This window comes from Lissotriton vulgaris, chromosome 9 (genome assembly GCF_964263255.1).
Source record: "Lissotriton vulgaris chromosome 9, aLisVul1.2, whole genome shotgun sequence".
Classification (NCBI taxonomy): Eukaryota; Metazoa; Chordata; class Amphibia; order Caudata; family Salamandridae; genus Lissotriton; species Lissotriton vulgaris.
Window position 1 is genome coordinate 134,885,133 of NC_141697.1, and position 13,057 is coordinate 134,898,189.

General features: G+C 49.6%; 1 protein-coding gene across 3 annotated transcripts in view; it reads right to left on the reverse strand.

The window, feature by feature from the left end:
* Positions 1-13,057, reverse strand: part of NDUFAF1 (NADH:ubiquinone oxidoreductase complex assembly factor 1) — a 149,559-nt gene that overhangs the window by 16,067 nt on the left and 120,435 nt on the right. For all 3 annotated transcript variants that reach the window (XM_086937199.1, XM_086937200.1, XM_086937198.1), the window contains exon 3: positions 10,939-11,124. In XM_086937199.1, coding sequence (XP_086793325.1) covers positions 10,939-11,124 — 186 coding nt within the window. The remainder of the gene's footprint in view (positions 1-10,938; positions 11,125-13,057) is intronic.

Here is a 13,057-nt window from a genome sequence, read left to right on the forward strand (position 1 = left end):
CGTATTTATTAAAACAAAAAATTAAAACATTAAACGTTTCATATTATGTACAATTTCATTATCACATTGCGATGTTTGGCTAACCTTAACATATTCTCTAATACAGAGGTTCTCCTAGCCGAACTAGCATCCTACAAAAACATTTTCTAGAAACACTGAAATTGTACATCCTAACGTTTAAGGGCCAACGGCAAGGTCATAACCGGTGTCAAGATCCCTAACCAGACTTACCCCTCCCACTTGGGAGGGGCGACAGCACAGAGGCTTACCTCAAGTGCAACTACTAACAATTTCCCTTGACTTGACGGGGGCACTTAAGACTCGACGCCATTTAAAGGTCGTTCGAAGACTTGTGTGTGGTATCTAGAAGGTATCGTGGACCTCCCCCACCCCACACAACTTACCGCATCTGCCGTCGCAGATGACACTGGCCCCGGGAAATTCCCCAGGAGGGGGCTGTAACCCCTCCTACAAAGGAAGGGGCCTTGACCGCCTTTCCTTTACTTCCGGCGACCCGCCCTTAGACGGGACCGCCTCCCCATTGAGGGGCCAATGGCCACCTCTCCCGAGCGCTCCCATCCGTGTTGGGTGACGCCCACTCATAGGGATCTTCTAATTAGTGCTCACCGATCATGACCTTACCGCCTACCAAAAAATAAATACGACAATTCTTACTCAAACCTATGAAAACATTGGTCGCTACGACCGAAAGAGCATGCTTAAAAATGTAACACTACATCAAATCATTTTAATCGTAACAACCTACACGATATTCACCATTCTTTATTAAGATCAACAACAAACTGATACTTTCACAGCCTGTAAACGAAACGGAAAACATACTTATAAAATTCACTTTATTGCACAACAACTTGCTGTCCTCAGGGGCTGGTGGGTGGGTCAAAATTGGCTCTTCGTTCTGTCCCGAGCTCACGTGTAGCGAGGAGGTGCAGCTTCGGAGCACAAGAACAAGAGGACGTCTTCTGGTCTTGCGTCTCTTTTTATCCGTCTTCAGGGCGGGCGTAAACCCGCCCCTGCCTGCCCCTAGGGCGGGGCTGGTTACGTTGGTGTCTAGGCCAGCCCACTCTAGGGCGGGAAAAAGCGCGCCCCGGCTACGCCGCTTCGGGCATACCAGCCGAGACGCGCCTCCCGCCCAAAAATGGCTTCCCGGGGGGATCGAGGCACTCCGCCATACGTTCGGGGGGACCGAGTGGTCGCCCCTTTCCATATGGCTGAGATACCCGCCACCCCCTCTCAACACAATCCCCAAAAGGAGGGAAACCGGAAACAGTTCTTAAAGTTTTTGGATGTGGGAGGGAGTGACCCTCCCGGCCGTATTTATTAAAACAAAAAATTAAAACATTAAACGTTTCATATTATGTACAATTTCATTATCACATTGCGATGTTTGGCTAACCTTAACATATTCTCTAATACAGAGGTTCTCCTAGCCGAACTAGCATCCTACAAAAACATTTTCTAGAAACACTGAAATTGTACATCCTAACGTTTAAGGGCCAACGGCAAGGTCATAACCGGTGTCAAGATCCCTAACCAGACTTACCCCTCCCACTTGGGAGGGGCGACAGCACAGAGGCTTACCTCAAGTGCAACTACTAACAATTTCCCTTGACTTGACGGGGGCACTTAAGACTCGACGCCATTTAAAGGTCGTTCGAAGACTTGTGTGTGGTATCTAGAAGGTATCGTGGACCTCCCCCCACCCCACACAACTTACCGCATCTGCCGTCGCAGATGACACTGGCCCCGGGAAATTCCCCAGGAGGGGGCTGTAACCCCTCCTACAAAGGAAGGGGCCTTGACCGCCTTTCCTTTACTTCCGGCGACCCGCCCTTAGACGGGACCGCCTCCCCATTGAGGGGCCAATGGCCACCTCTCCCGAGCGCTCCCATCCGTGTTGGGTGACGCCCACTCATAGGGATCTTCTAATTAGTGCTCACCGATCATGACCTTACCGCCACAGGTCCGGATAGTTGACCGGCTATCCGGACCCCCCACAAAACTCCTGCCTAAAGGTCATGTTTTAATGTTTTTAACCAGGCTAAGAAGTCTCCTATGAGTAACTCATGCCCCACCCTTGACAAATGCACACCATCCCCCAAATACATACTGTCATCGTTAATACAACTATGTGAGATCGAATGCAATGTCTTGGAACGGAACAACCTACTCACTTTGTTATTCAATTTTTTAACAGAATGATTCAAAGCAGGGATCGAGATAGCCCCCCGCCACACTTTTCGTGGGATCATATGAGACCACGCAATTATGCACCCCGGAACTCTCCTCGCTAACCAACTTACCGTGGAAAGCATAGCCTCCAGGAGAAGTCGTCTACCGGTGGTGACCAAATCATTGCCCCCCAAATGCACTATGACTATGGACGGCGGTGACCTCATCCGCTCTAACAAACCCTCAAAGAATGCTTGAAACTGGTCAATACAGAGACCGCCTCTTCCGTAGAAGGACACTCTGTACCCGTATTCCCCAGGTACGTGAATCATGTCACCTGCTTTGAATACGTCTGCGGCCCGTCTCACGTATGAGTGGCCCACGACCCACACCTCCTTACTCTCAGCCGGTGATGTCTGACCGCTGGCCTGGTGTTGGGTCGACTGCACAGTCCGCCCTGCCGCGTAGGCTTGCGCAACTGAAAACAAACAAAAGACAAGAAGCGTGAGTACATGATTACAGCTTCACAACATGTGCAATCGCACATACCTCTTATAACAATTGGAGGACCAACGCCCCACTCGTTTCACTTGTTCTACATTAAGACCCCTGGCTGTAGCTTCAGTGGCAGCCCCTATTCGAAAGGAATGGGTCCCAAATTCGCCCGGGTCCAAGCCCGCTGCGGCAATGGTCATTGCAAGCACCCGCTGAAACTGAAACCTCGTCAGCGGGGTGGCGTCTGCATGCCTCAACAATGTCCCCCCCCATGATGCCACCCGTCGTGCTAGGTAATCTTCTAAACACTGTACCGGACACATGGAGGACCCGGAGGTCCTGCGAATGATCGTGCAGTCCCCCCTCCCATCTTGATCGGTCTTGGACCTGAGAAAGGAGACAATCATCGCATCGCCCCTGATCTGAACGTGTTCCCTGCACAAGCCCCCCGCCACATCCTGTTTGTTCCTTGCAACCAGCTCACTTATTCTCATAGCCCCGTGAAATGCCAGCGTAAATGCAGTCCGGAACAAACAGGTCTCGAAAGGAGACGAGCATGTGTTAGGGAGTGTGGCCAGTAACTGGGACAACCTATCTAGACCTATCGGTCGTCTTACGTCTACTCTGCGACCCTCTAGGCGTTGCCACCCCCGCAGCGCCTTTTGTACTGTAAAAGACGCTGTCGGGTCCTGGATGCCATGGGCCCTGGCAACAAAGGAAATGGCGGCACGATGCCTTTGGGCCGTAGCCACCGACTTCCCAGCCCTACGTAAGGACATCAAAAAATGTACTACCCACTCTTCCTGACCCCAAAGTCCCCCTCTCTCAGCCCCCAAAAAGGCTAAATAGGCCTGAAACGCCCCTTCATATGCCTTCCTTGTCCTGGGTGCTAGACTCTCTCCCACGAGGTGACGAAGTTCGGGGCACCGAGAGACCAGAGAGCTTCGGGGAAGGGTGCCGGCTCTGGGTCCGCTGAAGGAAGGAAACCCGAGAAAGCCTGCATGTGAAAACGAGACAGTGCATCAGCAGCCTGATTCATCACCCCCGGGACATGTTTTGCTCTGAAAACCACGTTCAGTTGCATACACAGTAAGACAATTTCTTTGAGCAGCCTCAAAATCAATTTACAACGGGCTGCCTGACTATTGATGCATTCTACAACGGTCATATTGTCGGACCAGAACACGACAGAATGATCTCTGAACCCCTCAGGCCAGGTTCTCAGGGCCACCAGAATGGGAAATAGTTCAAGGAAAGCAATATTACTCGTCAGCCCCTTCTCGTGCCACCATGGGGGCCACCTTTGTGCAGACCATTTTGTGCCGAAGATGGCGCCAAAGCCTATGCTTCCTGCTGAATCTGTCCATAGCCCAAGCTCTTCGGAGGACACGGCTGGCTTGTTCCAGACGACTCGACCATTGAAGTCCGCCAAAAATGCTAACCAAATTCGCATGTCCTGGCGGACCTCAGCCGATAACCTCGTACGATGATGACCCTCCTTTAGGCCAACCATCGCTTGGGCAATTGAGCGGGAAAAGGGGCGGGCCATTGGGATCACCCTCAAGGCAAAGTTCAACTTTCCCACCAATTGTTGCAACTGATGCAGTGTAACCTTAGATGCATTTAAACATACTTGGAGGGCTGTCCTGAATTTCAACACTTTGATAGCTGGTAAACGGAAACACCCCTCCCTTGAGTCCAACTCGATCCCCAAAAACTCGAGGCAAGTCGTGGGACCCATAGTTTTACCCGGTGCCAATGGCACGCCAAAATGACCCATCAACACACAGAATTCAGCTAAGGCCTGGGCACATTCGGAATTTCCGGCGGGGCCAAGGAACAGAAAGTCGTCAAGGTAGTGCATTACATTTCGGAAACCCGTTTTCTTAGTGAACACCCATTGCAGGAAAGTACTGAATTTTTCAAAATAAGCACATGATATAGAGCATCCCATTGGCATACACCTATCCATGTAAAATGACCCCTGAAACCCGAATCCCAGAAGACGCTGGTCGTCTGGGTGTACCGGGAGCAACCGGAACGCTGACTCGATATCTGATTTCGCCATCAACGTTCCGGGCCCCAGGCGATTCAAGATGGCTACTGCCTCATCAAACGATGCGTATCGCACCGAACAAACTTCTGGATCAATTGCATCGTTCACCGAAAGACCATGTGGAGCAGACAAATTATGGATCAAACGAAACTCACCTGGGTCCTTCTTGGGGACCACCCCTAACGGAGAACAGACAAAACCCGGTACCGGGGGTACACTAAACGGGCCGGCGACCCGTCCCCGGCTGACCTCTTTCTGAATCTTCTCTTGCACTACAGATGTATGTTGAAAAACGGAAAGTTGATTTTTGCACGTCCTACACCCTGAAAGTCCCCCACCGGGATGCGGAAACCATGTGTAAAACCGTTCCGCAGCACCCCGGCAGAAGTACGATCCGGGTATTCGCTGAGCCAGGGAATCATTGCCAAGGTATCAATCGGGGTTGGTAAAGGCGCCCCTCGGACTATCTTAGACCTGTTTGGCGCCTCCCTTTCCCCCATTCTCACTCGTTCTGGCTCTGCACGATGACTCAGGATGGGACGACCCACAAGTACTACATTCGTGTTTGAATTTACACGATCCCGGAGGCCTGGTACATTTCCCTTTGTTGAAATTAAAGCAGAAACCCTTTCTCCCTGTATTGCCTGCGGGTCTCGAATAATCGTCGGTGCTCGTACTTGTTCGAAAGGGCGTCCCCACATTTTGGCGGGAGTAGTCAACAACATTGCTCCCAACCAATGGCATTTTTAACATTCCTGATTCCTTCATTTTATCCCATGTCACAGAATCGTAACAATCCCAAGTCAAACTCTTGTTATGCTCCTTTTCTTTCCTGAACAGATTGTCATAACAGAACCAATGGTTACCTTGATACGCTGTCGAGTAACCCATAATTCGTGATTGATAAATGGGAAATTCGGGAAGCAACTCGGGCCTACGTTCCCCCAAAATCGATGTAAAAATACCCCACGCATTGCCCCAGTTGCCAATATTCTCATTTACCTTAAAGACGGCCATTTTTGCGCGCCAAACACTTGGATGCATTAAGTCCTTCTGACTTTTGACATGCTCTACCTCATAATGATCGACAAGCAGGGAGAATATATTCACGTATTCCCCCGCCCAAATCCTTTCTTTTATTGCTAAAGGAACATGCTGCCCCAATCTTTCTCTACGAGAGGGTGCTGACTCGTCCCTTGCGATCGGCAATGGCCGCTTACCTGAACCGGATGCTGCTTCTGCCACTTGTGGCTTTTCTATCACTGCTACCGGTGCGGTCACCTTGGCTGCTTCTTTCTCCTTAAGCAGCTTTCTTATCAGCGCCTGTGCCTCGGCAGCCGTGGCGCCCTCAGTACTATCGCCCAACCATGCTGCTAGCTGTGCTGCCAGCTCGGGGGGCATATCCTCGTTGGTTGTCGGGGTGATGACAACTGGGATTGGATTCCCCTCCATCGGTAGCGGGGTCGGCACCTCGAGCGGGGCAGAGGGAGCCGGGACATCGCCCCCGGCTGGAACCCTTCTCGGCCTCTTAGGTCTCCCTCCAGCCGGTGGTAGGCCCGATCCCTCCTCACCGTCTCGCTCCGCCAGCCGCTTCTTTATGTCGGACATATCCTTACAAAGGGCCCGAACCATCTGCTCAGTCGTCATTCTCTTTGCGCCTTTCTTGGGCATCTCTCCGACGAAGTATCTAGAAGACAAAGAAAAAGATCAAAACGCTCAAAATTGGCTCTTCGTTCTGTCCCGAGCTCACGTGTAGCGAGGAGGTGCAGCTTCGGAGCACAAGAACAAGAGGACGTCTTCTGGTCTTGCGTCTCTTTTTATCCGTCTTCAGGGCGGGCGTAAACCCGCCCCTGCCTGCCCCTAGGGCGGGGCTGGTTACGTTGGTGTCTAGGCCAGCCCACTCTAGGGCGGGAAAAAGCGCGCCCCGGCTACGCCGCTTCGGGCATACCAGCCGAGACGCGCCTCCCGCCCAAAAATGGCTTCCCGGGGGGATCGAGGCACTCCGCCATACGTTCGGGGGGACCGAGTGGTCGCCCCTTTCCAAATGGGCGTAAAAGGGAACAGGATGATAAAGTCGTGTCCCTGGTTGGGGAAAGCATCCATGAGCAGGAGATAAGGGGAAAATCTAAGTTGTTGCAAGACAGGGGGGAAAGGTATCAGGGCAAGTACAAGACCAGTTATGATGAGAGATATTGTGTGAAGGGTATGGGTGGAGGGTTGGTGACAAACCTTCTCCAAATTCCCTCCATTAGAAGGGCAAGACTGGGAGGTAAAGCTCTTTCGTACCTTGGGCCTCGTCTCTGGAACGAGCTTGCCGTCACCCTTAGATCATGTACAGAACATCTCACTTTTAGGAAATTGTTAAAAACTTCTGTTTCAAACTCAGTGAATCGTTAACACCATCTCCTTTCCTCCTCCATCCGCTTCTGAGCGCAGAGATACTCCTTCGGGAGTCGATTCTAGCGCTATACAAGCCCTTAAATAAATAAAGTTTTGGTGAAGAAACCAGGGGTTTTAAGAAAGGCTGGTCTAAGTTTGTTAGGCCTTTCAAAATAAAGGAAGTGAGGAAAAATGTTGTGTTGGTGGAATATGGAGATGTGTGGAGTATGTCCAGTCTTGTTAGGACTGGAGCTAACGTGATCGATGGGGGGACATGAGAACGGGTAATCCCAACTTGGCCACAACTCCTGTAGTGAAGGGTGAGGAGTATCATGAGACCAGTATGGTGGAAAGATTATGTGGTTCTTGGGAGTGCATGAGTAAACTCGTCTGCATATTTCAGTGCATGTCAACTCATGCTTCTGTCAGTAAGCAATGATTTAATATTTCCTTTAGGTAGTCTGTTTTTATTCCTGAATAATTTTGCATGCTTTTGAGTTCCAATTTTTTATTTTCATTGTGTGTTTTTTTCTCCATTTTAATTCTTGTTTTTTGTGGGCGGGAGATGTGTTATGGTTTAGGATTTCTTTAGTGCTGGTCAGCCTTGTGCCTTGCCACTGCAGTATGGGATCTATATAATTCCAGTGGCCCTGCTTGTATGACACTTCTGGCCAACATCGCCAAAACCTATGGACTCAACACCATATCCTATGCGGACGACACACATCCTCTCCTTCTTCAAAGACAGCACCAATACAAAGACCAACTTCCACAACTGCATGACAGATGTCGCCAAATGGATGAAGGACAACTGCCTGAAACCCAATACGGCCAAGACAGAGGTATTGTTTTTCAGAAACAAAAGATCCCCATTTGACGCATACTGGTGGCCCTCAGAACTTGGCCCTACTCCTATCCCCACTGACCACACTACAAGCCTAGGAATCATTCTGGACATCAAGGTAACAATGACGAGTCAGGTCAACTCTGTCTCCTCCTCCAGCCTAACCATCTGCATGCTTCGAAAAAAATTCAAATGGTTAACCCAAAGTTCAAGATGCACATCACCCAGGCTCTCATCTCCAGCAGTCTGGACTACGGCTGCGCTCTCTACGCTGGGACCTCAGCTCACCTCCTCTGACAACTACAGACCATACAGAATGCCGCAACCGGACTCGTCCTGGATCCCTCCGAGACAAACCCACATCACCCCCACCACAGGGAACCACTGGCTCCCTGAAAGAAAAGATACCAGTTCAAGCTCCTGACCCACGCATACAAGGCCCTACACAAAATTAAAACCAGCATTTCCGCTCATGTTTCACCTGTCTCTCCTCCTGCCAGCACTTCCTCTCATCACATTACCCACACCCTTTCCCAGTTTCCCCTCATCTCAACTGAGACTTTTCTCCCCCTCTTGCTTAAAGTCTCTTCTGGCTCCCCTAGCGATTGTTGCCCCCCCTCTGCCCTGCGAGAAGCTTTCACCTCTTGTCCGGACCCCCCTTTGGCCCTTTTAAACAACTCTTTAACCTTAGGGGTGGTTCCGGCCTCCTTCAAACGGGCAGAGGTGGTCGCCATTCTGAAAAAACCCACGGCTGATCCCTCCACCATGAGCAACTATCGCCCTATCTCCCTCCTTCCCTTCCTCAGCAAAGTCCTGGAGTCCCACGTCACTCAGACCCTTACTTCTTTTATAGAGGACTCTGGTGTTTTGGATCCCCAGCAGGCTGGGTTCAGACCTGCGCATTCCACAGAAGCAGTCATCCTCTCTGTGATGGACGAACTACGCAGGGGCGCCGACGCTAACACCTGCCAGGCCCTGGTTCTTCTGGACTTGTCGGCCGCCTTTGACACGGTCGACCATGACATTTTGGTCGACTGTGTCGGAGAGGCTGGCATCCGGGGCACTGCTTTGGATTGGGTGCGCTCTTTCCTGACCCATCGCCATCAAGCTGTCAGGTTGTCCCAGTTCTCCGCCCCTCAAGTCGAACTGACCTGTGGGGTCCCGCAGGGTTCCTCCTTATCCCCTCTCCTTTTTAATTTGTACCTGGCCCCGTTAATTCGTTCCCTCCGTCGATTCAATGTCTCCGCGTTCAACTACGCGGATGACATCCAACTGATTTTCACCATTGACTCCAGTGACCAATCCATCTCCACTTTTCAAAACACCCTCTGCTTCATCAGTGATTGGATGGGCACAAACCATCTGAAACTCAACCCCGACAAGGCTGAGCTGGTCCTTGTCGGGGGGCCCTCCAATCCCTGGCACTCTTCCTTTTGGCCTGCCAGTCTTGGCAACCCCCCCTGCCCTGTCAACTCAGCTAAAAGTCTGGGAGTTGTCATAAGCAACGATCTATCTATGACACCCCAGATCAGCGCTGTAGTTTCCTCTAGCCATTTCCAGCTCAGGAAAATACGCAAAATCTCCCGCCTACTGACCACTGATGCTCTTATTCTGGCCCTGCTTGCGTTAGTCATGTCTAGGCTTGACTACGCAAATGCACTATACGTAGGCATTCCTGCATACCAACTCAGGAGACTCCAGCTGATCCAAAATCAAGCTGCTCGCTTGATTTACCATCAACCCAGGGATCAGCACGTTCAACCTCTCCTTAAGAGTCTCCATTGGCTCCCGGTCTCTGCCCGCTGTAAATTTAAGCTTGGTTGCATCATTTTCAAATCCCTCACTAGTCATGGCCCCTCCTTCATTTCTTCTTTGCTCCATCCCTATGTCCCTTCTCGTACCCTTCGGTCATCCCAACTGGCTTTACTTTCCGTCCCCAGATTCAAACGGAAAAAACACGGTGGCCTTAGGTTTTCTTTTTTAGCCCCTTCTTTTTGGAACTCCCTTCCTCTCCCTCTTAGGTTACCCTCCCCCTACCCCACGTTCAGATCTGCCCTCAAAACGTACCTGTTTACTGTAGCTTATCACTAGTTGTTCTTTCTCAGTCTGGTTTTCTTTCTGTCTCTCCTCCCTGCTCCCTCTGTATAGCGCCAAGAAACCTAATGGTGTTAGCGCGCTCAATAAATAGATTTAACATAACATAACACAACTGCGGACCCGCTTACTTGAACCACTGCGTGTACTTCCATCAGACCACCAGACATCTCCGCTCAGCCTCTCTTTCTCTAGCCCTCACCCTCCCACTTCCATCAGACATAGCAGATGAAGATGTTGCTCTTTCTACCTAGCAACGGAAGCCTGGAACGAGCAACCCTTTCATCTACAGACCTCACCAGCCATTTCAGATTTCCAAAAGACCCTGAAGACTTGGCTACTCAGCTAATCAACTGGACACTCTACCAGCGCTTAGCTACTCACAGGTGACAAGAAGAACTCTCCAAATCTGATTGATTGAGAAGAGGGATGAGATTTCAACCACGAGCTCTCTAATAGTACACCATTATGCCTGCCTGCTCAAACACTCACGAAATGAGTAAGAGTTGGTGGCATCTTGGTCAATAACTAGACAGTTCAACTTGGCTTTTGCTGTCACTCTTAAGATCTGCAACAGTGTATTACTGCTGCAGAAGATGGTGCCTCACAGCTATTGCCCTCAGAGTGACAGCGAACATTTCTGAACAGACTCTACCTAAAAGCCTTAAAAGGTGGGCCGCCACACCATGGGACCAGATATTTTCTGCATATCCGGATTTACCTTTGAAATATTTGTCTATCTTTTTATACCAATAACTGGACTTGTATTGTTTTGTAAACAAATACGCAGGATCTGTTGGCATTATAGAAGGCAGGTTAAACAAAATAAATGGAACTATGCCGTCATTATATTTCTGTATCACAAAAAATACTGTACCCTGACATCTTCCCAATAGGGTCCCCCTCGGGTGAACAGAAAGTAGTTGTACAGATCACTCTTCTGATGTGAGAAATACATCTCTGTTGCAAGGTTGATCATCCATGGCCGGCCATCCCCACGTACACGCAGCACGAGAGTGTTGAAGTTAGACCAATCGTGGTGCTTCTTACGATCAAAAGCCCCCTAGCAGAAAATAAAATATTCATTTCTGTTTAATCTTCCGTAAGATGATTTACTTATTTTTACAAGAATTACTCTCAGTACCCAATTGAACATACCATTTTTGCATACCCACTAAACTTCACAATTTGAAACGATTCCTTAAAAAAAACGAAATAAAGAGACACCACAGCAGTATAACAAGCATTTACAATGCAATGGTCTCGGCATTATTAGAGGTAGAGCTATTGGCATTGCTCATGACATTTTTTTTCCATTTTTTCTTTTTTAAACATAAATAAATGGTATTGTTATTTACCATGGCAATAGGTGAGCATTAGAGAGTAGTAGAGAGTATTCGTGGACACAGAGCCACACAAACAGAAAGCCACACACACACAGAGGGCCACACACACAGAGCCACACACACACACACACACAAACAGAGAGCCACGCACAGAGAGAGCCGCACACACACACAGAGCCCCCCTCACACACACACAGAGCCCCACACACACACACAGAGAGCCCCCCACACACACACACACACACAGAGCTCCTCACACATAGAGAGCCCCGCACACACACACACAGAGCCCCAACAAACACACACAGAGGGCCCCCCCCACACACACAGAGAGGCCCCCACACATTTACAATGCAATGGTCTCGCCTTTGCAAAAGTTAGAGCTATTGGCATTGTAAATGACAATTTTTTTTATTTATGTGTTGGTTTTGAAAACATATAAATAAATGGCATTGTCATTTACAATGGCAATAGCTGAGCATTGATGTGTGTGTGCTCACACTGCTCACTTCTCACTAGTGGAGAAGATACGGCATGAGAGTTGTAGGGGAAGGGGAATCCTTTTAAGAGAGTCATTTTCTCTCTAGATTTCCTTTCTCTTTTTGAAACTAAGGAGCAGCAACATTGTCTTGGTCATTGTCATTTGTGGAGAAGTGTGGCTCAGGGGTTAGAGGCGGCAGACCCGGAATCTGAGATCGGTCCTGGACCAGGGTTCAATTCCCCGCCCCGGCGGGTCTTGGGCTAAAAATTCCACGGACTCGATAATTCTCGTCCCGGTGCCTCCTCGAGTCACGGGTTCACACTCTGCGACTCTGGGCAATAGCTTGCTTAATCTCCACAATGGCCCTTCGCGGCGGGATGCCTGACTTTCACCCTGTGGACACCCTGTCGGGGCTTCTCACAGGGGAATACCAGGACGGGTTCCCTAGGCAAGCGCCAGGATGCCCTTTGTGGTGACAGGTTGCGCTATATAAGTATACCTACATTTACATTTACATTTACATTTGTCTTGGTGTCACCAGGGCTTTAAGCCGAAGCTTTTCCAATATTATATGCAACCCATAGTTGCTGCTTATTTATCTTATGTAACTAACGACTATTGACACAGTCATTAGTTTTGACGTGTTGCAGATATGTTACTTTTATCATATATCTGTATGTAATGACAGAAACAGCAAAACATAGGCCGGAAACACACTATACTATTAAGCACAGACTTTTAGTTTACATGTTTTTAAGCCACGCCCTTAATTATATTGGCCACGCCCTTTTGAGAGACCCCCAGTTTTTTTCATCCCACTTAAAGCCCAGTCTGCATGATTTACTTCTTGCCCCCCCCCAGAGAAGGCTATTTCTCTGCTGTGATTACTTTGTCCAACCGTCACATGCTGCTGCACTCACGCCCGTACCTGCACACTCCTCCGGGTTCTTCTCCTCAGTGTGACTGCTCGCCGGTATGATCTCTGTGTCTCGGGCGGAGGGGCCTCGGAGAGGGAGAGGCACGGAGAGGGAGAGAAACAGTGAAGAGGGCCGGGGAGGAAGTAACAGAGACGTATAGCAGCCACTTGTGCTCTGGTCGATCATGATGAGTATTTTTAATGAGAACAGCAATTAACTATTTGATGTTCCAAAGGAGCATAATTTCTAGAA